Source organism: Coenobita brevimanus, chromosome 12 (genome assembly GCF_032717465.1).
Source record: "Coenobita brevimanus isolate Jiangsu-jjx chromosome 12, ASM3271746v2, whole genome shotgun sequence".
NCBI lineage: Eukaryota > Metazoa > Arthropoda > Malacostraca > Decapoda > Coenobitidae > Coenobita > Coenobita brevimanus.
Window position 1 is genome coordinate 455445 of NC_136965.1, and position 24661 is coordinate 480105.

Here is a 24661-nt window from a genome sequence, read left to right on the forward strand (position 1 = left end):
ACCCCCATTTGTCCGTGGTACCAAGAGTTGACTGTATAATGAAGAGTTTAAACAACAAAACACAATCCTCTTCAGCACCAGTGACATGGCCAGTGGGGTGACCAGAGTGGCCCTGGCTATTCGTGAAATATTCCTGCCCACCCCAGTGGCCACTTCATATTTCTGGTGGAACACTTCCTAACCCCCCTGAAGAGTTCTCCTTAGGACACCCCTATGCCATCTCATTTTAAAAATCCTAGCCATACCACGGCTTAGCACACTGGCCGTGTCTCACCTCCTTGACAGGCAGATCAAGGGATATGATCTTGTTGGCCACCAGCAGTTCCATGCCACTGTCGTCTTCCAGCAGCGCCACCAGTTCACAGTCCTGACAGATCTTGTTCTTCACATCCCGCATCACTGGACCCAAACCAGAGTCCAAGCTGCTGTATGGATTGCCAACCATTCGACCCTGGAATGTGACAGGCAGGGTACAACACAATTTTCACAAGCAAGCACATCATCACCACCACCATCATAATCCTAACATCTTTTAACACCTTAAGACAGCGTGAAGCAAGGTACGGAAAGCAAAAAAGAAGAACACGATGAGTAAGTTTCACCTATGGTCTTCCCTTGTGGAATTTGCTGGCTTGTTTCCATACTGCAGGTCTACTTAGTAAAAGATCATGATGTCCCCCAAAGCAAGTCAAATGATGCAATGATTCCTCTTCCAGAACCCCCATACTGAGGTTGGCCATAATATAGCTGAAGTGTTCTACAGACTGAAGGCAAAACCAAGTGCCAAAACTAGCTGACTGCTTCCCATCCACTGCTGGAAATTGTTGGGGGAGAAAATCTAAGATGCATAATAAAATCTGTAATAATGAGAGTCTAATCTTGAACTTGTTTACCTGTGTTATATTTTCCTGCCTAAGAGTGATGACTGTGTGGCTAGTTACCAAGCTTAAAGTCACACATTTCATGACAGCATCTCCCAGGGTCAATGGTGGCCACCCATCCACTAAAATTTGTCCTCCAAAACCACAACAACATTGTCAGCACCTGTAAGAAGTCCTCCTGCTGTGGGTCCTTTTCAAGTGTGAGGAAGAACTCGCCAACATCATTTTCCTCAGGGTATATGATGGAGCAAAGACGCTCGTATATGAACACCGGCGTGCGCAGGTCATCCTGGGGATACTGTTTAAGGGTCTCCACACACACTGCCATGAACTCCTTCGTCTCAGCCTCTGTACCTGAAGCAAGACACACACACACACATTTGAATTTACATTTTGAGGCCACTAACTATGCTGGCATGTGTAGGTCCATTCACCTGACAGCAAGTCTCAACAATATGGTACGGGGAAAAAAAAGAATCTGACAATTCCACAACACAGCACTCTAATCTTATGCTGCCTGACAACTAACCGCACCTCAAACATCTTAGTATTTAAGGTGCAAGGGAAGAAGGAAGCAGCAGACTGGAGAGGAAGAGGGAAACTGCAACTGTAAACTAGGGGAACTGGCAAATCAAGTCACATGTGGCAATGAAACTTGAAATGGAGAAAAAAAAAGGATGTCAGAAAAGGCTACTGGGCACTTATAATGACGAGTACCAAGATGTAACAAGCCCAACCTGATGTCATATCCTCCAGCAACTCCAGGAACTTGTCCTGCGTGTCGTCGATGAGTTTAGTGCGCTGAACCACCAACTTGCGAAGGGACAGGTACCCACTCAGCACTGTGCCCACCAGCCTACCCTTGTACACACGCTTTATGGCATCAACGTCAATGAACTGCGACAGCAACTCCGTCAGTACCTTCAGAGCATAACCTAAGCGGAAACAAGGAAAAAATACAACCTGATTTAACTTTTAAATCTTGGTCATGGTCATTTTAGTCTCTCCTTGCATCACCTAGATGATTTTATTAAACTCAGAAAAGGTTTCTTTAACTGATGGTGCTAAGATCAGATAAACTAAAGCAAAAGTTACAAGAAAAGGTCCTCTTCATTTCATAGTATGTTCTGGGTAAATGTTACCATACAGAAAATAAAAGCCCCTGCCTCATAACTGCTCCTTTGATTTCTTCAAATCTGTCATGCACATTTGTTGGTATTTACTTCTTACAAATTAAGAGAAGAAATATTTCACTCAGTGATTTAAGTGATTACATGCCACTCACACTTAAGCCAAAGTTCATCATCACCACCTTCACCATTACTGTCTTCATCACCATTAGCATCATCACCATGATCCTTATTATCACCACTGTCATAATCATCATCATCAACTTACCCTGACTCAGATCAGTAGTAAGTGTAATTTCCTCCAGCGTGGTGAGGTGTTGTATTTCCTGTGTGATGAGGCTGGCAATGGTGGGCAGGACGCCTTGTAGTGCCAGGTACAGCTTCCAGTGCGACCCCACCAGCAGGGTTTGGTAGAATGACACAAACTCTCCCGCGCTCTCGCCAGCTTTTCCGATCTCCGGCAGGAACGTTGTCAGCATGTCCAAGATCTGCAATAGGTTAGAAAAAAAAAACTTCTTGTACCAAAGTCATAACGACGATCATCATTGCCATCATCATCATCACCATCTTTCTAGTGCAAAAATGGAGTAAGGTTTTGCTGTGGCTTAAAGTTCTATTGGATGTGAAACCAATGGACCATCCTTTTCCTGTTGTCCACAATTCTCCTTTTGGGGACATGGAGAGGACTGAGTGAAACTTGCATACTCAGGCAAGCAAAACAATCCAGTTACACTGGCATCACTGTGTGAATGGGATCCCTCTTGAGCATACAGGGGTAAGGCAGGAGAAGGAAAGAAAGAGAATAATCAATGTCATGTCCAGTGAAATCAGCCAAACAATCACTCAGGTCCATACCTCCTTTTTGCGCTGTACTGATGAACACAGCGCCTCCATCATCTGTGCGGTAACCTGGCGTGCCATGCGTGACGAGGGGTTGAACAGCACCCTCCTGAGCCACGAAGAGTCCTGCATCTTGAGATCATACAGGTGACGGATGGTACGTGCCAGCCACAGCGACCCAAACTTCTCCATCAGGTAACGCTCGTGAACTTCAGACTGGATGCAAAATCAAAAACACTGTTAAACTCCGACAAAAGCTTCAAACAGATTACATGAGCTACCTATCTTTCTAATTACTCATAAATTCCAGTAAGCATGTTGGCACCAGGGCTAATACCCCCTCATTATACCAGGTGAATACTGAACATACACTGACTATAATCTGTTATATTTAATGTCCTAAAACTGCAATCTCTCCATCCTTAATATTGAGCTATAACAAGAGATTAACACTAAATCTCCAGGTTAAGGTGAGCAAATCATAGAAAATGTTTTCTGTATGTCAGGTACACCTTACCTTTTTCAACTTTGACACGGGTGTTTCCTGTGCTTTCCTCACAGATCGCTTCTTCCAGTTCTCATAGGAGTGTGCCGGGTCACCCTGCAGCCATTTACTTACATCAACTCCAACCTGTTAGAAGAATAAACACTTATAACATTCTATCCATCTATATATCTATCAAACAATTCTCTATGGCCCAACCAGGAGTGTAGGGGCCTGGGGCTAGGCTGTGTCTTCAACCACCTTCATACGGTGACACTGATGTAGCTGGGCGAATCTACTAGCCAGTTATATAATTGTCCCTCTACTCCTTTCCTATCCCACAAAGAAAGAATGGTGGACTGCAGAAGATGGGCAACATCAGCCTGCAGTCCACTGGGTTCATAAACAGATGAACACAACAACACCAATACCCACCTTTGATCCACCCAGGTATGAGGCCATGACATCCACTGAGGAGGCAGGTGTTGGGGTGGTGATGGAGGTGGTGGAGGCAGCTGCAGCGCCAGAGGTGGTGGGGGTCTTGTCCCGGCTCTTGCGGGGTGGGGGTGGGGTTGGGGGCCGCATCACCCCCTGCAGGATGCGCAGGCAGGGCAGCGTGATGTGTTCCATGACTGTAGGGGATGCATTGGAACCTCCTGCCATCAGGAAGAGCTGCACCACACATCTGACCAAATACATCATCATCATCATCATCATCATCATCATTAGAAACAGCTGTACCACACATCCGACTACATACATCACTATTATCATAATCATCATCATCATTAGAAACAGCTGCACCACACATGACCACATACATTATCATCATCATCGTCATCATTAGAAATATTTGTACCACACATGAAAGCACAAACACATGCCCCAGAATTAATGAATCAAAATATTTTACCATCAGCATCCCAACATCTTTTTCTAACCTAAGGATGGGGTGAGGCAGTGTCTAAAAATAAAAGATGATTTAATGAAAACTAAGCTATTTCATATCCAATGTTCTGGGCCACATACACATTCACTCACCTTGTACTCCCAGCATGAATTTTCCTTCTCTGGTGACACTTAGCAATCCCATCTCATGCTTAACAGTAGAGGTGATGTACCACAAGCTTTTGTGTGATGACAGCAATACACTCACATACATTCTCTGACACTCATTTATACCCACATACCCACACTCTCTCTCATACACTCACACATAATCACATACATGTAACATACACTCTCTTTTGTACCTACCTAAGTCTGTACTCCCAGCACGAGTCTTCTTTCTGTGCTGATGCTGCTAAGAGTCCCATCTCATGCCTGACAGTAGCAGCCAGGTCTGGTGAGCTTATATGTGATCGCAGCGCCACACTTATTTTGTCCATTATCAGACGGTTCAGTTCCTGTGTGGCTGACAGATCATCCTTCGTCAGCAGGCACAGCAGTTGACGGACCTCACTACGCACCTGTAACATGCCACAAGCAAATGTTGTAAAGTTATGAAGTTGTCTTTTTTAGCAACTATGACGTCTAATTAAAGGTTTTCGATCCTATACTAAACTAACAACAAATATCTAAAAACATGTAATTACTTGCACCACTTTATAAATAATATTTGTACAAGTGTACATGGGTGCATGGTTATATGCATTAGTGTGCAGACAGACAACTGACAACGTTATGAAAGATGAAAAAGGTATGACAGAGTGAGAGTCGATGCTGGTTTTCGATGTATGAATCCATGCTGGCAAAATGTACATGTGCATGTGTGTGTGATTGTGTCTACATACATTAAGTAAGTGTGTTCATGAGATATGTACCTGTACAGTGCCACGGCGAAGGTTGTACTCCATGAGGTCGTGTATGAGTCCATGGTGGCAGAGTGAGGCCCTGAGAGTGGCATTGGTGGCCAGGGCACGTAACAGTGTGATGCAGTGTTCAGTGGCTGCCGCAGCACACCCGTAGCATCGCCCACCGCCCACTGCACCCTCTTCCACACCTGCACCTGCACTACCCACGCCCACACCTGCACCCACACCTACTCCAACACGACCCACTGGTGATGTCACCGGCTTCTTCCCGCCATCCTTCTGAGACCTGTCAAAATTGACCAGCTCTCGCCGTGAAGCTTGGACCCTCTGTAAACACACACACACAGCAGGATTAGAGGCACTTATGTCTGAAAGTTTATGTTGCTGCTGTTGCCCCAGCATCATCTGGCTGTGGACCCAGTGGACTGCTGCAGTCCACTATCACTGACACAGAACTGGGAGACATTTGTAGAGGTACAGAGGAACTGCCAAGCTGTAGCAGTGCCACCATGTGAAGGTACCCCTCTAAGTGTCTAAACATTACTATCATTTACTAACTAAACATTACTATCATTTACTTCAAGACCTCAGTAACATAATGGAACATACTTTTCTTTTTTGTTAACATCTGCAATACTCACAAACCATTATTATGACATTAGGTTCTTTCCGTGAATTCAAATGATTAGGATGGCATAAAGCACTTTGGATGATTTTAAAACATAAAAATATACTTGCTATGAGTGACTAAAGTACATGCCCAACCCAACTTACTTGTATCACTTTAGACAGATCGTCAAATGAGTTTTTACAGTCTCCACAATACTTCTGTGCCAGCTGCTGTATGGTTCTGTTGACCTGTGTACCTCCTGAACCCCCTTCCTCTCCACTGCGACTGGCACCCTGCTCACTTATCCTTACCAGCAGCACCTGAGCACAATAAGCATTCATAAGTATAAATTAAACATCCTTAACACCACTGTCATCATCATTACTGAGTTGTACAAAAAGCTAACACTAGAATATTATGCTAGTCATAGATGTGCTGTGGAATGGGTGTAGCCCCATAGTGTCTTACTCTGTCCTTGAGCTGTACCAAGAGATTACCATTGGAATATGGGTCTAGTCACACAGATGTGCCATGGAAAGGATGTAGTCACAGCACTGCCCAATTCTGCCACTGAGCTCTGGGAGATAATCTACACAAGGATGGAAATCTCCACTAAAAAAGTTGAATGAACTATACACAAACAAGTATCACCACTGTACCTCCAGTGTAGGTTTATATGCCTGCAGTTGCTTGTAGGACCTGTCAGCCTTCTCCAATAATGCATTGATGTTAAGGACGGCTTTCTTGCGGTCATCCTCGTTCTCTATGGGGTCAACAGCACAGCACGGTCGACACTGCAGGGTGTAATCAAACTTGGCATACTTGCAGTACCCACACGCATTGCACAGGAATGGATCTTTCTCATCGTAGTTTATTGCCCTAGAAAAGAAAGTCAAATAAGTAAAGTTTTAATATTCATACAATCTAACCAAACCTACCTGATCTCATTCTATCATATTCAAACCTTACTTACAGCACTCACACTACTGTAATTGCAGTGGAAAAGACATCTCTCATCACAGTTACCATAACTGCCCTAGAAAAGAAATAGATTGTACTAAAGTGTGGTGCTAGTCATGAAGAAGTACCATATCATGGAAATGATATAGAGCTGTATCACTGTCTTTTTTTTGCCAATGAGCAAAGAAAAAAAGCAAAAAAATCTGGCCCAAGTTGTGAAGCAGCCACATTTGTGTTTGAGAGGCATGATGTACCTGCACTTGTGACACTGGTAAACATTTTCGCCACAGTTTGCACACACTCCTGGTGATGCCGGCACTGCAGCAGAACACCGTGGACACTGGAGGGTCTCTGTTGAAGCCTGAGGAAGAAACAGGGAAGGATTCTTAGTAGCTGTGGTCACTGCAACCCCAGATTCATCTGAATGACTGCAAGTTGAATTTGCCCCACTCCTGCAGTCTACTGTCCTCCTTTAAACGACAGGCAGGGAAATGAGAGATATTTGTATGGTCAGGCAGTTGAGCTACCTGGAAATACCAGTGCTACTGTGTGAAGGCATCTGTTTCTAGTGAAACTATTCTTAATGAAAAATAATGAAAGACTCTTGCAAAACAGTTAAAGTAATGTACAAGATTACCAGTACTGCATGAACACAGAATTCTTCATCACTATCATCATAATCATAATCATGGAATTTAAGAATCAAATCTGGCTCATGATTATCATCACCATAAAGGAATACTACTACATAAACTTTACCTGGAGATTCTCATAGAAGTCTGTGTACTCAAACATCAAGTTGCAGGCAATGATAGGCAGAGGAAAATCTATCTTGACTTCAATCTGCCCTGCTGACAGAGTTACCTTCTTGGCTCGGTGCCACATTGCTGAAAAAAATACAAGATTAATGCAGCACAGGAGCACAATGGAGTGTGAAGGAAAGCAAAAGTCATGCTTGTCTGTTCTTTGTGGTGAGTAAGGGTGCTCACCATCCACTCACTCGATGTACTGCTGCTTTGGGTGTCTGTCCTATCCTTTCTTCCATCCTTCCTCTTCTGTCTTTCATTACTTCATTCTTTCCTCTTTCTTCTGCCTATGAGTGACTTTACACTCCCTCTTCTGTCTTTCTTTCCTTCATTCTTTCTTCTTCCTTCTGCCTGTGAGTAACTCTACACTAGGCGACAAGCCAAATGTTTTCCTGTACACCAGGAAACCATTTACTACGCTGGGTGGCAACTATATAACCAAATTATGGTGCCTGGTGGTTTAGTGGGTAATTAAGATGCTCCAATTGGACTGAGCCTTTGTAGGTTTATATCCAAGGGGCGGCTGGGGTTTATTGTTCACATAATGCCACTTAGGTTTGTCACTCTCATCTTAAATGTTAGGACCAACTTGCTTAGCCCCTGGCTCCTATGCTCCTTATGGGGCAACATAGGACTGGATGACGGATGGATGGATGGATGTTATGGATGAAGCTACGACATAACCATTTTGTAATACTGAGTGCAGCAGGTCCTCATGCAAGTCTCCCTTTTCTTTTTTTCTTTTTTGTTATCAAATCCACAGGAATTAAAGAAAAATTGCCTGTTATATTTTCATTACTACCTATACAGTGATGTGCCAGTTTTCCTCAGTTTACATCAGCAAATAAATATGGGGAACTACAATATTTTATAACACCAGAGAGCTTGTGCTTCTTCATGATTTTTATACAACAATGATATTCTGGCCACAGTATCCCTCCAAGAGTTAGAATATACTACAAGATACTGACATGGTTTGTTCTTGAGTTCGACAACGGCCTGCACAGATCGGTTATTGTAGAAGACATTGAGTGTGCGGACCATCTTGGTGCGCTTGAGGTCAGCAATGCGCAGGGTGAGCCGACTGATCATGTGACTGCCCACCAACTTTACTAACTGGGTAGTGGTTGTGAATCGAGAGTCAACCTGAAATACAAAGAATAAATTAGCTTGTCACACAGCTAGGTGGTTTAGTGTACTGCTACAATCTGTTGTATCGTTAAAAGGCTTACTGTACTGCTCTAAAATCTTATATTGCTGGAATGTTTATTGTACAGCTCTCCTATGATTACTATTTTCAACATATTCACCAACCGTATGATACAAACCTTAACCGTGGACAGCTTAACACTGGTGAACGGCACCTCTGGATTGTTACACACGAGGCACGGTTCAGACTCCAGGTAGTAGCCATCAAACTCCACCAGCGATGCCAGGGAGTTGTAAAGGTTGGCATTAGGGTGGTTGGCCAGAAGTTGTGACTGGGTGCGTAGGACTGTCACAGCACGGTTTATGTATTCCATTACCTGATGAAGGATATTAGGCCTGTTATTCTTGTCACTGATGTTGTTGTGGGAGCTGGTAAAGGACAACTTCACCTGGTGGCACTTGTATGACCAAGCAATGAAGATGCCCGGTTATACAAACATCCGTTAATCCTATCCTCGTCCTCTAAAAGGAGGATCGTGGACTGTGGAAGAATGACAACTCTCGAGTACAGTCCACCATTTAGATGGGCCTGGGGTTGCAACTACTGTTTTTTCTTGTTATGACACTCAGGCCCATCTGGACATATATCCAGTGGACTGCAGGCTGAAGCTGCCCTTTTCCTGACATTCATCCTCCTCATTTTGGGGGTAGGGAGATTTAATGATGTTTGTATACTGTATAACCAATGCCAACATGGTAAAATGTACTGCTCCTGCACTGGTATCATGTTAAAAAACATAGAATCAGCTCATACAGAGTTCACAATCTGTACATGAAAAGCTACTTATATAATCAATTAGTTCTTAAATGGAATGATGCTAAACATGGACTTACTGTACTCCTATTACATATATATCTATAAACGACACTGTCTCCCCATAAGGAATCCCAAATTGAGGCTGGCCATGGCGTTTTCTATGGACTGGAAGCTAAATGAAGTGTAAAAACCACCTAATTACTTCCCAACAGTTGCTGGAAACTTAGGAAAAAAGAAATCTCAGATAGGCCAAAAGATCTTACGGAAGCTTGAACAATGACTTTGTACTTGTGGCTGAATTTTGCCTGCCTAAGGGTAATGACTGAAGCTAGTTACAAAGCCTGTAGTCATACCTCACTCTCATGGCAGTACCTCCCTGGGTCAATAGCAGCCACTTCTATTACTCCTACTGCTGTCCTAATAAAACAGACACACGTTAACCTCATCTCTAACCTTCTTCTCGCAGTGCTGAGTCTTGAGGGAGAAGTACCCAAGGAGATCAACGAACTGTGCTGCCTTGCGGCCATAGGCTGGGAGGTGTGGCCAGAGGGACCACATGAGGGTGAGTAAGAGGTCCTGGTCACGTGGCTGGGAGTGTCGATACAGTGCCAACACCAGGGAGTGGGCCTGCCAGCGCACACCCGTAGAGTTGGACTCCAGCAGGAATGTGCACACAAACTGCCTGATGCGGTTACGGTCAAGGTATCTGAAATATGCAATGAGTGGATGGCAATGATGATTACATGTTTACATCATCATAATCATCATCATCATCACTGTCTCCATCTTGACCTTTTTTTTCCCCCTATAGGTAGAATAAGCTATGATCCAGAGAACAAGAGAGGGGAAAGGATGATGGTGGTTTGTATCACTGGTTGAAATGGGCCACACACTCATTCACTTGTCTCTTAAGTTAATGATACGAAAACTTTAAATTTCTCAGACAAAGTGACTGAACAGTGTAAATGTACAAAGTCAGTGTTTGGTCTAACCTGTTGATCTGAGCCACAAGTGCAGCACAGTGCGCCTCCTCTCCTCTCATCTCACCCTCACTGTCCTCGCTTGATGCTCTCTTGCTGCTGCTCCCGCCACTCTGTGTACAATTCAGTTACCATTTTTAATTACAATAATAATAATAATAATATACAAAATTGCAGTACATATAAGAAAAACTATAGTGCTCTTGTTCTAACATGACAAATGTATCTTATCCCTTTCAACTGATGGCCAATGGGCAAATGTAGTCACTGTGAAGTTGATTTGATTACTAAGCAAGGACACTCATTCCTCCCTTATAAGTAAGGTTCAGCAATTTTCATGCAGTCATGATTTATACTTAAATAGTTTTTCTTTTCTTACTGATTCGGTTATGAACTAAAACCAATGTTTGACTTAAAAAAAGCATTTTGCCTGCAACCGGCCTAGACCAGGTGTACTGAGCCACAACCTTGAAACTGACCTTTGAGTTGTCTGGCGACTTTGGTGATGGACATAGAGCTGCCTGAAGGAGTTGCAGTACAGTGGGGGCAACACCCTCCTCCAGCAGACACGACACCTCCATCAGGAAACCCAACACACTCTCATCCTTCATGCAGTATCTGGCCACAGTGAGTAAGTGTTTGTTCATCATCATCATCATCATCATGAAGAGGGTATTAAGGTAAAGGTGATTCCATTCACATGTTACTGAAGTACTTAGGATTTTATTCTAGCTTATGCCACATTTCTATTAACCATTGCCACTCAATATAAAGCTTATATCTACTGAAAGAATAATTCAATGGGTTATTTGAAAGGTGCAGATTACGGAAAAAGGTGGTATGAAAGAAGGAATATATTATGAATGAAAAAAAAAAAAATCTATAAAAATTGCACATGATCTTACTTCTGCCAGTTTGGTGTGCGTGATGATGCAATGTCAACGCAGGACTTCAGGTGTTCGATCAACTGTATGAGTGAGTCATATGGCAGGCTGATGGGTGACACAGATGCACCACCAGAGAAGCTGAACCCTCCTTGTGCACACAACACCTTCACATCCTGTATAAATCAATGAAGCACTCAAGCATCATGGGGGTCAAGGATGTGCATGTCTCTCACCTGGTAGTACCTGTCTGTGTCCATAGATAAACAGTACCAACCTACCTACCCACTTCCTCCATACCACCTTACCATCTAAGCACTCTCCACCTCTATTATCCACTAACTTCCTACTTCATATCTTACACTTACCACATTACTTCCTACCACTTCTACTCTCCTCACTGTACACACATTTCTCAGTGACTCCATCTCCAATGCTCCAACTCTTTTAATATTTATACTACATGTATAAGCCTCATGCCCCTATGTTAATTAAGTAAATGATGCTATATTTCCTCTTCAAGGAATTCCCCTCATTGTGGATGGCAGTGCTGGGCAGGTGCGGAATGCGCAACTGCGCTCCGGTGAATAGCGTTTGCGCATTGCGCACTGCACAAGACCGTGCGCAATATTGCGTTTTTGCATATGAAAAGGCAGGTGCGCAAGTGCAAATTTAGATGCGTTTGCACAACTAAATTTGCACTTGTGCATCTACCTTGCACACCTGTCCTGTGGACTGCGCACAGCGCAATCCACAGGACACGTAGTCTTGGGAGCTGCTGGCGTGGCTGGACGAGGGATCGGGGAGGCTCAGGCGGGTCAAAAGGGTTCTGGATTGTTGCGGGGAGGTGGGAGGGTAGTAGCTTTTCTTAAAATGCTTTAACAGAGGTAATGTATTTTAATATTTTTAAGTATCATTAATAAATAATAATAAATTAAAAATACATTATTTATTAAGAGTTGCATTTGCAATTCCTTATAAAAATCATTAAAACATATTATTTAAATCAAATATCCACAGCTTAATAATTCATTAGGCTGTGGACATTTAAGTAATATGTTTTAATGATTTTTGTAAGGGATTGCATATGCCATTGTATGTCAATATTAAATTATTAAATAAAATGTATTGAGAAAATGCAGCTAAAAGTAAAACTGGCAACATCACAGTCTTTGTTTCTCTATCTCTTTGCTGAATCTGCTCCGCTCACTCCTCTGTTTGAACTTCCACGAGTTAACAACGTCTTACTCCACTCCTACCACCTTTGTCACTTAGTGTGTCAAGTGAATAATTTTATTTCACAGTAAATAATGGAGGCAATTTGTTGTTTGTGGCCAGTGGCCACCCCTTACAGGATTAAGGAGTCTGGCAATAGACAGACAGATAGAATAATAATAAATAAAAGTAAGTAGGCTAATTTATTTAAATATCTCAATATTATACAATAATTCCCACAAATATATGCATATGGTTTGCGCTGGCACTTTTGCGACATTGCGCAAGCTAAATATTAGTCAGATTGCAAGCTTCCGCTTGCGCAAGGTAGTGAACTGTGGATTGCGTATTGCACTTGCGCAAGGTCCTTTTTCATTTGAGCTGCCCACCGCTGGTGGTTGGCTATAGTTTAGCTTAAGTTTTCTATGGACAAAGTTATGTCAAGCACCAAAACCAGTTAATTATATGAGCACTTAAGCTCCTTCATGCAGCACATATTAAAATAATAGGCAACAATCCGGCACACTCACCTTGATATGGTAGTCAAGGGCGTGCATGTCCCTCATCTGTCGGTACCTGTCCTTGTGTCCACAAATAAACAGCAGCAATTTGCGCACCTGCCGCCGCACCACTGGGGTCTGCTGTGTCATCATGTATTCACACAAGTAGTGTGACCATGCTGGCTCAAATTGGCCACCCTCACCAAGCTTCTTCATCTGTTAAACCATATACACAATGTCAACTTTGCAATGATTTATGAAGAAAAAAGAAATTATTTGCTGCAATCTGAAAACTTAAAATGGAGTTGTGTTTCACTACTGACATATGTAAGAACCTGGTAGGAAAGGCATATGACCATCTCTGTAAGTGAGAGACTGTAGCGAAGACATCGTGGGAGTGACCCACTGACATAGTGTCACAATAGAGAAAGACAGAGAGACAGACAGACAGATATATAGGCAGGATGATAAACAGATTCATTAAGACATATAGTCCGATCAATTTCAGTAAGGTAATACCTGGTATGGAAGGCGCAGGACCATCTCAGTGAGTAGGTGTGGGAATGCGGCAAAGACATCATGGGAGTGACCCTTGACATACTGGCGCAAGAAGAACGGTGACATGTCCGGTGGTACGGTCAACGGTCGGGGTTTGAGGAGACCGGCGCCGATGACAGTGCCACTCTGTTCCTTTGATGAAGCCCGCCAGTACTCCAGCAGTGCCTTGAGGAGAGCCAGACAGTGATCCATGGCCCCTGACCGCACCAAGCATGAGGCAGTTGCTTGGGGTATCACACTGCCACTCTCACCACTGGCACGTGCACCTGACTTGCTGCGCGACATCATTACACCTGGTGGAATACAAAATCAATCATCATCATCATCATCATCATCATCATCATCATCATCCCAACCTCTTAGCATTAGATCACACCATACATGAGGTGGTTGTTTGAGGTATGACACGGCCACTCACACTGCTGGCACATGCACCTGACTTGCTGCATAACAACCATACCTGCATGAGAATCTTAAATATACAGATGACATTCCCCCAACATCACGGATATATTCCCTGATGGTGGCACGTTGACTGATGATCATAATTAACAAAGTATTTATCATGAGAGAAGATTAGCTATGTTTCCATGCCTTGTGAAAAGTTGCATTCACAAGTCACAGAAATTTTTGAAGGCTATATAGATAAAGAGTCACATCTTCATATCAATATATACCTCTGCTGGTGTACAAAGATACTCTCAAAAACATTTGGACATTTAATTCAGTAGGGTAATAACCTTTGCTGGATGCACGTTGTGACTGGCTAGGTAGACATAAATAATACTTACTAAGGAGCCTCATAACAACCAGCTGGACTTCCTTGCTGGGTGTACGTTCAGACACAGTGTTAATGTCTATGCTGCTCATGTTGAGCTGTGTGACTAAAGCTGACAGCACCGCATCCAGGCTGGCTCGGTCACGGCTGTCAGTGCCATCCAAGTCTGATGTCAGCATTAGCAGTACCTACACAAACAAAAGATTACACGTATCATATACATATTTTTTACTTGAGTAAATAGTTGTTACTGTGGCCCCAGGCTCATCTAAACAACAACCTGGTGAACTGCAGCTTGAAGATGCCCTTCTCCAGTCCACCATCCTCCTTTCTAGAGGCAGGGAGGAGGTTAAGCCATCTTTATCTAACAGGGTAGCAGAACACTCAAATAAACAATATGATATCAGAGCAGCAAACACTAAACTGGAATAACTATCTCCAAACACTCAATCACAAATCAAACACCAGCAAACTCTACAAAAGACTATACAGCATCACACTCTCCAACAGCAACACTACACAATCACATGCTGCCATCATAACAGACACTATACCCTCAAACAAACAACAAGCAAACACTCTCATCAATCACTTTTCACACGTCAGTCACATACACCCCCATCGTGACGACCGATGTGTCATCCGAAACAAGAGACAGTTCCCCACAGACCCAGACTTTGCACCTTTCACTTACAACCAGACAAAACACATCATTAGCAGCCTTAAGCACTCATCTGCCTGTGGGCCAGACAACATAAGCAACATAAGCCTTAAATATCTTGGACCATAAGGCATACAACTACTCACCAAGGTATCAAACTACAGCTACTCACATAATATAATACCCAAAATCTGGATTCACGGTACTATCTTCACCATCCTCAAACCCAACAAAAACCCCACGCTGCCTTCCTCACATCGTCCCATCACACTCCTCTGAACTCCCTCCAAAGTCACTGAACGAGTAGTATTACAATTACTAACACCTGACATCCCCCTAGCCCAATCACAACATGGTTTTAAGCTGCTACACTCCACAAACACCCTTCTTACAGACGTACGTAAAGAGCTTTTGATGGAAACTATTCAGCTAGGTGACCACACAGAACACTCCTAGTCAAACTAGACATTAGCAAAGCTTTTGATGCCATCCCCAGCCACAACCACACAAACAAAATATTCAACACAAACATGCATAATAACAAAAAGATGGCTGGCTTCTAACCTCACTTAAACACACTACAACACCCTACAGAACAAGGCCCTAAAAATAATCACTGGCTGCACGGCTACTGCACCTACAGACCACCTACACCAAGAAACCAAAGTCCTCAGAGCCAAAGATCATCTAGACATGAGTGGCACACAAATTCTTGCCACAGTCTCGACAAACCCACAACATCTACGGTACTACACTACATAACAGCACATCCACACACACCAAGGAACATCAAAACAACACCCAGCACATGATATCATACACAAATACTGTCATCTCTCCCCCTTCGCCAGCCTCAAACCAGCTTCCAGAAGCACATCCATGCTCTAATCACTCACTGCTCCATTCAGTCAATCAAAGACAACACACAGCTGCATGCATGGCCTCCTGATATCCACCCTTCTGAATCCTGCCTCCCTCGTGAGGACATGGACCACCTGGCCAGGTTGAGACGTGGGCATCATCCAGCCTTCTTGAGTTATCAGAAGAGGCTGGATGACTCTCGCTGATGCCTGTCCAGGATGCAACACAGCACCCCATACTATTAAGCACATTATGCAACACTGCACTGCACACAGTTGCCTGCACCAACAACACAACATACATCCCTTGAGAGCTCTGTGGGAACACCTGGTCTCAGCCATGGCATTCCTTAGGGACTTGGGACTGTTCAGCCTGACTGCCTTGGGAACTACAACTACTACTACTACTACTACCACCACCCAGCTACTGTATATTGGTGTCACCACATGAAGACATCCCTCTCTGGCACCAAGCACTTTAAATTCAAGATTTTTATTACTTTTTTTTTTTTTTATGCAAGGAAGAAAGAACCAAAGGCCACGAGCCAGCAGCCATATTCCATTATGTTACTGGCAAACTGACATGTGAAACATGGTTACCAAGTACTTTTGAAATACAGTGGTAAATATAACAGAAAATAGACCAGGTCATCATAATAAGGTGGTGAAGGGGGTTAATATGGACTATGCATTAGTGATGACTGGATTAGTAAGAGTGAGGCAACACACCTGGAAGAACGGTATGGTGGTGACTCCTGGAACGTGCGCAAGAGCCGGGATGCGGTGAATCAGGGCGTCCAAGAGGGCCAGACGCAGTGTGTGTAGGCCAACTCCACCCTCCGACACTTCATCCTCCAATTCACCCTGAACACAGTATTATTAACTTTAAACATACATCACCTAAAGTGGTAGAGTCATCAACACTGTCAACACCATCACCACCACTAAACATATCAACTGTGATATTTTGTAACATTCCTGATACATAAGGATCTATTTGTACTGATGACTTTAAACCACAGCAGTTCAAGTTCAACTGTTTTTGTTTCATTTTTGAAGGCTCCAACATGCTTGCATGTGTCGGCCTTGGTCACCCAATGGTGGCTCTCCATGCTGGTCGATCTCTGGCAGCCTCCCTGTTCAGTCCTTTAACCCTGAGGACACAATGACCTCATCCCTGGTCTTTTTTTTGTCTACCCCTAGCAACCCCACTCCTAATATTAATGCTTCTCACTTTCTGCACCCAAGTATCATCCCCCATCCTCTCTACATGCCCAAACCACCTCAATCTACCTCTCCTCATCACAACACCAATACATTCCAGTCCCATCCAACCTATCAACTCTTCCATCGTAAACCTACTCTTAAGCCCTTGCGCCCCATACCATACCATCTCTCCACTTCCTAAATCTTACAGATTTTTAACGAATGAGGAAACCTGTAATCTTTGACAAGGATTTTAATCTGTATTTGTTTTTTCTTCCTCTGTTTATCTTCTATACATGAGAAAAAAAAAATCTGTTACCTGCATTGTGGGTGGCATCACAGCGGGTCCATCTCTGAGTGTAGATGTGGTGGTGTCATGTGTGGCGTCCCCATAGGCCGAGCTGCGACCTGATACATTATGTTCACCACCCAGACTCTCCACCACAGACCCACCAGACTCACTGCCTGCACTCCCAGCCTGTAAATACCAACATCACATCAGTCAACTGGTTATATAGGTACCACTGTATACAGACATCCATTCTCCAGCACTTGTGTATACTGAAAACAGTATACTTTCCATGCACTCACCACCACTAACACCCCAGACTCACTGCCAGCACTTCCTGCCTGTACACAATAATATAGATCAGAAATGTCAAACTGGTGGCCCACTGGCCACATAAGACCCTTCATGAGGAAAAGAGTGGCCCACGGTGGCTTAAGAAGTAATTAGAAATAACACACAGATAATCCCATGGAATTTGTCATATCATCAAGCGAACAAATATTACAGCACTGTTAGGAAATACTTATTGATAATTTGATCGATACCCATGCCATTTGAATAACTTATTGGTGAACAAATATGTCATGAAACTTTTATCAATAACTTGAAGCAGAAGCCAATGCCACTGCCAGTGTCAGAAGGCATACCGAACTTCTCCTAACGTTTGAATAGGCTGCGGCTCTGCTGTATTGTATATTATAGTTTAGGTAGAGTTGGCCCTCAAACAATCAACAGAACTGAAGTGTGGCCACTGGGAAGGACTGAGTTTGACACCACTGATGTACCGGTAGATGATCCATTATGACAAGTGGAAATGTTGGGTGGGAAAGACAGGCTAGAAACTGAAATCTTTATTTTCTCAAACGTTCCAGGTTCTGTGTAACCTGAAATGTAAGAAAATATAAAGAATTCAAGCTCTAACCTGTGTCTCTCTCCCACCCCACTTGTACATAATACACATCATACCAGTCAGTATGGGCACAGGGAACAAGTACTAGGAGTAAAGGCCATCACACATGTATGCTCAAAAGCAATAATCAGTATCCATTCACTCTTAAAATAAAACACACAACTGAGAGGGTGACAGTGAAGGTAAACTGACAAGGAGACAGTAGACAAAGGTACCTATCACCCACAGATTGATAACAACATGCATCTATGTCTAGTATGTCACATTTACACATCTGAATCCAGTGATAAAAAGAGGCAGGAGAGGTGAACAAACTTCTGTATTCAAATGTACAAGCAGTGACTGACAATTACAACGACAGTATGTAGCTACTTAATCGCTATGAGAGTCCATGTGATAATACACACAAGCTAACCTCTCTCAGTATTGCTTCCTAAATTTAAAGGTGTGAACAATGCAATTATTTTCTTGCCTCATACTTTGCCCACTAGCATGGACTGAAAACTTAACAAAGCACTATAAACAGTTAATGTCAACTCATCTCTTCAATAACTACAAGACTCACATGTTCAGCAGGTGATGCCCTCAAATTGGATCCATCAGTTGCTGCTGTGGAGCCATCACCATCGTCATCATCAGACCCATTGGCCGAGGCTGTTGTGTCAGAATAATGCCCATTTTCTTGCCCATCTCCACCCTCACCATCCACTCCCTCTGCCTCATCACCTCCATCCTATTTTAAAAAATTATAACAATAAAAAAAAAAATCATCATCATCATCCAGCCCTCTTTCCCATCCTGGGGCAGGGTGAAGAGTAGCAATGTCCAGACAGCTCAAGTTTGCCCAATCCAATGGGCCACACTTCCATTTACCCATCATTCAAGCCCACGGGATCCTGGCTCTATCTGATATGCCAAAAAACATTCACAACATTCTGTAGTTTCACATAAATGTATCCGACGGAGTCAAACTGGACGCTGTCACGTTAAAAAGGGGTGCCAAATCCCTGATCACGCACTTCTTCTCACTACATTCATCCAGCCAGCTCGATCTCTTGTTAGTCCCCTGGCCTCACCAACTTCCATACCTCTCTTCCTCACACACTCAGCCACCACATCCCTCCACCTTCTCCTTGGCCTACCTCGCCTCCTCCCTCCTTCAAATTTGCTCAGATATACCTTTTTCACCACAATATTGTTATCTATTCTCTCCACATGACCAAACCATCTCAGCACACTCTCTTTGATTCTGGTGTCCACAGACTTCCTCATTCCAAATCTTTCAAGAATCACATTACTTCATATCGTATCCACACACTGTACTCATACATTCCTCAACAATCCCATCTCTACTGCTCTTACTCTTGACTTCATTTTCATGCCATACCACAGTCTCACATCCATATGTTAAAGTTGGCAGCAAGAGTCCTTCATGTATGCCTCGTGGAGCTGCAACTCTCAAGCCTCTGTTTCTTATCAAGGCCTTCGTAGCACCAGCTACTTTCCTTCCTTGTGTCACTCTACCTTCCATTTCTTTTGCACATTTTCCTCTCTCTTCTATCACTGCACCCAGGTGTCTGAACTCTCACCAATTCCAGTCTCTCTCCATTCACTGTAACCTTATACTGGGAGTCACCTTCTCTCTCAATAACCATCACTTTACTGTTTTCTATGTTTACTCTCAAGGCATGATGCTCACAGACATCAGCAAAACTCTGCACTAGTCTACCAATTTCTTGTCTGGTATTTGCAAGTAGTACTGCATCATCAGCATACAACAAATCTGAGACACTCCATCCATCACCAACTCCATCCCTCTCTCCATTATTCGTGTTTTTACTTCAATCATCACCCCATCCACAAGTGTGTGTGTATGTGTGTATATATATATATACAGTAATCACTCTAATATCCGGACGCCCAATAACCGAACATCCCCACTAACCGAACCTTATCGTCCTGGGATCAAACATTCCCAAAATGGTCCGAAAATCCAAAAAAATTGGAAAAAAAACCGATTTTTTGCCGTCCGTAATTTGAACTTGCCGCGCGCGCCGCGTGAGAGCATTGTTTTGGTTCGTCATTCCTCCGACGTCCCGATAGAGCGCCGCTGCATCATCCCCACTTCCCGCCTGTCTCTCACCGCGACTGGACCTGCGCTGTTCGTCATGGCTGCCCACGTGCGCTTGTGGTGGTGCCGTACTTGCTGCAAGGCCTCCTGCTGCTCTCTGCCCTACTCTTAGTGTGTGTGATGATGGCCCGCCTCCTGAGAAAAGGAAGAGAGTGGTGTTGACTCTGGAGAAGAAACGGGAGATATTGGAGAAGGTTGATGCGGGTTGGTCTTCCTCTCGCATTCTCCGCGAGTTCAACCTGGCCCGGTCGACTTTGTTTGATATCAAGCGTTCCCGAGACAAGCTCATGCAGTACACGGCTGACTTCTCGTCGAGAAGCAAACGCAACGTGGAGAGGAAGGTTATGTTTACTCCTGGGCAAGTATGCAGAGATCGACCGCTCCACGTTGATTTGGTATCGACAGCAACGTGCAGCTGGTGTGATGGTACGTGGAACGGAGCTGAAGGCTGCTGCTGAGAAGTTTGCAAGGCTTCACGACGCCCTAGACTTCAAGGCATCCGAGGGTTGGCTCTTCGCGTTCAAGTTGCGACATGGCCTTACTAACCGTAAAGCACATGGCGAAGCATTGGACGCTAACGAGGATGGAGTGGACGAGTTTCGGCACAAGGTGAAAGGCTTGATCGACAGGGAGGGCCTCACTCTCGGTCAAGTCTATAACGCTGACGAAACTGGCCTATTCTATCGCTCGGTGCCAACGAACACTCTCGCCGATGAGACGGAGAAGCGTGTACCTGGCCGCAAGCTTTCCTAAGGAACGGATATCTGCTTTGTGTTGTGCCAATGCTAACGGCATGCACCGGCTTTAGCCCGTTATTGTTGGCCGTGCAAAGCAGCCTCGGTGCCTTCGTGGGGTGATGGATGTCCTTCCTGTCGTATGGTACCATTCTTTGAAAGCATGGTTCACAGCTGTGATTTTCAAAGACTGGTTTCACCATCACTTCACAAGGAGGTCATACATTACCAGACGAAGACACTGGGAATTCCTCGCGACCAGGTAAAGGCTCTCCTTCTCCTCGACAATGCACCTGCCCACCCGTGCGACAAGGACTTGGTTGCTGAGAATGGCCGTATTAGGTGCATGTTTCTGCCACCTAATACGACTGCTCTCATTCAAACAATGGACCAAGGAGTGATCGTGGCAACAAAGAGCCTGTACCGTCGGAAGTTCCTGGACGAGGAGATGGTGGTTATCGAGGACGAGGACGAGCGCTTGGAAGGACGTGACACTCGAGGCACGCGGACTTTGGAAAACCTTCGCCGCGACACCATCAAGTCTGCGCTGTACAACTGGGCTAGTGCATGGAAGGAAGTCCCTGTGAAAACTCTTGAAAATGGTTGGTCTCGTCTGCTTCTCGGAACAGATGTGGAGTACGATTTCCTAGGGTTTGACGTGGATGACTTCCATGCACGGCTACGTACGCACGGCGACGATGTTGATGTGGACGATGTTCGTGAGTGGTTGGTCGACGACGTTGGCGATCCTGGGTATCAGACGTTGTCTGATATCGAGATCGCGTCTTCGGTTGCTGGTGTCAGTCCCGAACTTGAAGATTCCGACGACGAAGGCGATGATGATGCAGACTCCGCCCAGCAGGACACTACTCCAGCCATCCCCAAGCTGAGCGCACTCCGGGAACATCTAGAGTTCGTCCTAGACTACCTGGAACACCCGGACTGCGACAGGGAGATGGGGCCCTTGGGACTCGTGGAGGAAGTGCGTGCTTTCCGGCAGCGCATCATCAATCGCCAGAATCGTCGGTCCTTGCGTCAGTCAACGATTGACAGTTTTTTCAGGCCCGTGACCCCCGCTGTGCCAAGCCCTGGTTCCACTCCGTTGCCTCCCCAAGACAGGCCCTCATGCTCCGAGCCACAGCCCAGCACATCAGCTACAGTGGAGTCACCGCTCGACGTGAGTTTGCGGCTGTCTTCAGAGTCTTCTGTAGTCGGTACGCCATCACCACTACCCACCGATGCACCCCTTGGACGCCTGCCAGTGATACTCTCGGGCTCTGACAGTGAATAAACAGCAAGAACTTCTCCACTAGACCACACGGGAATTTTGAGTGTTGTGCAGTGAAAAACGGTGTGTTGTGTTAAGGTTTTCAAGTTGGGAGAAAAGACTAAGTAGAAAAGAAATTTAACGTAACTAACCTTCTTTTGTTTTGGCTTTGGAAACTTAAAAACTTGGGAAAAGTTAATGTGCAACACTTAAATTTAATGGAACATTATTTGGACTAAAGTGAACACTGTGAAAAGAACGGACTTCTGTGTGTTAGTGACTAAGTTCAGTGCAAGACTTCAGGAAGAGTGTAGTGCAAGTGCTTCAGGAAATCGTTCTTACTGTCAGAGTCCGAGAGGAGGCGGTTATTCATCGAGGTGGCCAGGGACTTGCTGTAAGTAGCCAAAATGTTTCATGTTGTACTATTTTCCATACTATATTTACCAGAATGTTTCATATTGTATTTTTTCCCATACTATACTTACCAGAAAGTGTCATACTGTACTTCTTTCCATACTAAACTTACCTCATGCATGTGCAGTAGGAATGGGTTTTTCAGAGTTCGGTTAGGTTCGGTTAGGTTAGGTTCGGTTAGAGTCCATAAGTACCAGAATGTTTATTAATGTATGAACATACTTCTAAACCCACATTTTATGTGTCTATTGCATTTATTTCAGTCATTTATGTGCCTTATTGGTGTGATTTGGGTGTTAAATAGGTGCTATGCATGTCCGGAGGGAGTTGTATAGGTGTTTCTCTGTGTTAGGGTCCGTAAGTACAAGTCCATAAGCTGGGGCCCAATATCCGGACAAAACCAATATCCGAACCTACCGATGGCTCTATTGATCCGGATATTGGAGTGATTACTGTATATATATATATATATAAAATAATGAAGGAAAAAAAGACAGAAGAGGGAGTGTAAAGTCACCTGTAAGCAGGACAAGGAAAGAATGAAGGAAAGAAAGACACAAGAGGATGGAAGGAAAGAAGGATGGAGGAGAGGAAAGGGCAGACACCCGACAGCAGCACTACATCGAGTGAGTCACCAGTTACAAATGCACAATCTCCTTTCCTGACACATCTTTCATCACTTCCCACTATCATTTTCTCCTGGTACTCCATTACAACCCATTATGTCATCCTCAGGATTGGTGCCTCTGTCATCCTCAGGACCAGTGTACATTATGATCACTTTATAGCTCCTAGGCATTTCTCTCGCTGCTTCATCCAGCTCATCTTAAAACCCGTCATTCTCTCTCTCATTCCTGTCATCACATGGTGCATACGCTACAATCACAGCCAATTTCACCTTCTCAAACCTGAATCTGACATACATACATCTCAAGCTGACACATTTCTAATCTCGCCTTCCACTCGGCCACACTTCATTCATCAACAAAACAAGAGATAAAACTAAAATTACTTTCTGTATCAAGGGTAGAGGCTATCATGTACTGTACATGCAGTGTCTAAGATGTGATGCCAGCTCTACAACCACTTAGTGTCTAAAGCCTATAAAAGTGAAGTATCTCCCATCCAAAAATAATTAGTGTGAGACAGAGATGCTCCAGCATACAAAAATAATTCAAATAATTATCACCCTGAATAAGGACAACCAGCAGTACCTGGTGTTGGTCCTGTGATCCTGACTGAGGTCCTGAGCCGGGCATGCCACCAGCAGCCAGCACTTGAAGGCTGTGTAGCACCTGACCACTGATACCCTGCAAGCGATGTAGCCCTGGCAGTCCCCCCACCAGGCCTTGTAGCCCCGGGTGCAGGTTGCCTAGGTCAGCCTGAGCCTGTCCTTGTTCTTCATGTAGGGAGAGGGCAATGGCAAGTTCCATCATGGCATCATCATCATCAGCGGGCAGGTCCAGCATGCCTCCCATTCCTCCCATGAGGGCACCGCGCAGGGACAGTCCGCCACCACCGCTGCTCCCGCCACCTCCGCCACCCAGCACACCCAGGGCTTCCAGACCTTCACCACCACCACCTGTAATCATCATCATCAGCACCACCCAGAATACCCAATCTCCAGAATCTCACCACCTTCCCCAACACAAAAATACTGACTCACACAAACAGCAACAGTATACTGTATATACAAGTATAAGCATATGTTTATCAAGTGCAGAATCTGACCTTCCTGTAGGGAGGATGACAATATAAGACAGCACCTTAGATAGACATAATT

At 44.4% G+C, this 24661-nt stretch overlaps 1 protein-coding gene across 1 annotated transcript in view; it reads right to left on the minus strand.

Moving 5' to 3' along the window:
• The window catches only part of poe (E3 ubiquitin-protein ligase-like protein poe), a 79829-nt gene that overhangs the window by 9208 nt on the left and 45960 nt on the right, over positions 1 to 24661 (minus strand). Inside the window, 26 exon segments of the mRNA XM_080282249.1 lie at positions 275 to 451; positions 1045 to 1235; positions 1619 to 1816; positions 2280 to 2499; positions 2867 to 3067; positions 3369 to 3482; positions 3771 to 4020; positions 4593 to 4804; positions 5159 to 5476; positions 5924 to 6079; positions 6419 to 6638; positions 6974 to 7080; positions 7479 to 7606; positions 8497 to 8671; positions 8854 to 9051; positions 9945 to 10197; positions 10484 to 10584; positions 10951 to 11089; positions 11377 to 11531; positions 13101 to 13286; positions 13590 to 13921; positions 14420 to 14594; positions 16657 to 16791; positions 17453 to 17611; positions 18898 to 19065; positions 24093 to 24460. Coding sequence (XP_080138375.1) covers positions 275 to 451; positions 1045 to 1235; positions 1619 to 1816; positions 2280 to 2499; positions 2867 to 3067; positions 3369 to 3482; positions 3771 to 4020; positions 4593 to 4804; positions 5159 to 5476; positions 5924 to 6079; positions 6419 to 6638; positions 6974 to 7080; positions 7479 to 7606; positions 8497 to 8671; positions 8854 to 9051; positions 9945 to 10197; positions 10484 to 10584; positions 10951 to 11089; positions 11377 to 11531; positions 13101 to 13286; positions 13590 to 13921; positions 14420 to 14594; positions 16657 to 16791; positions 17453 to 17611; positions 18898 to 19065; positions 24093 to 24460 — 5036 coding nt within the window.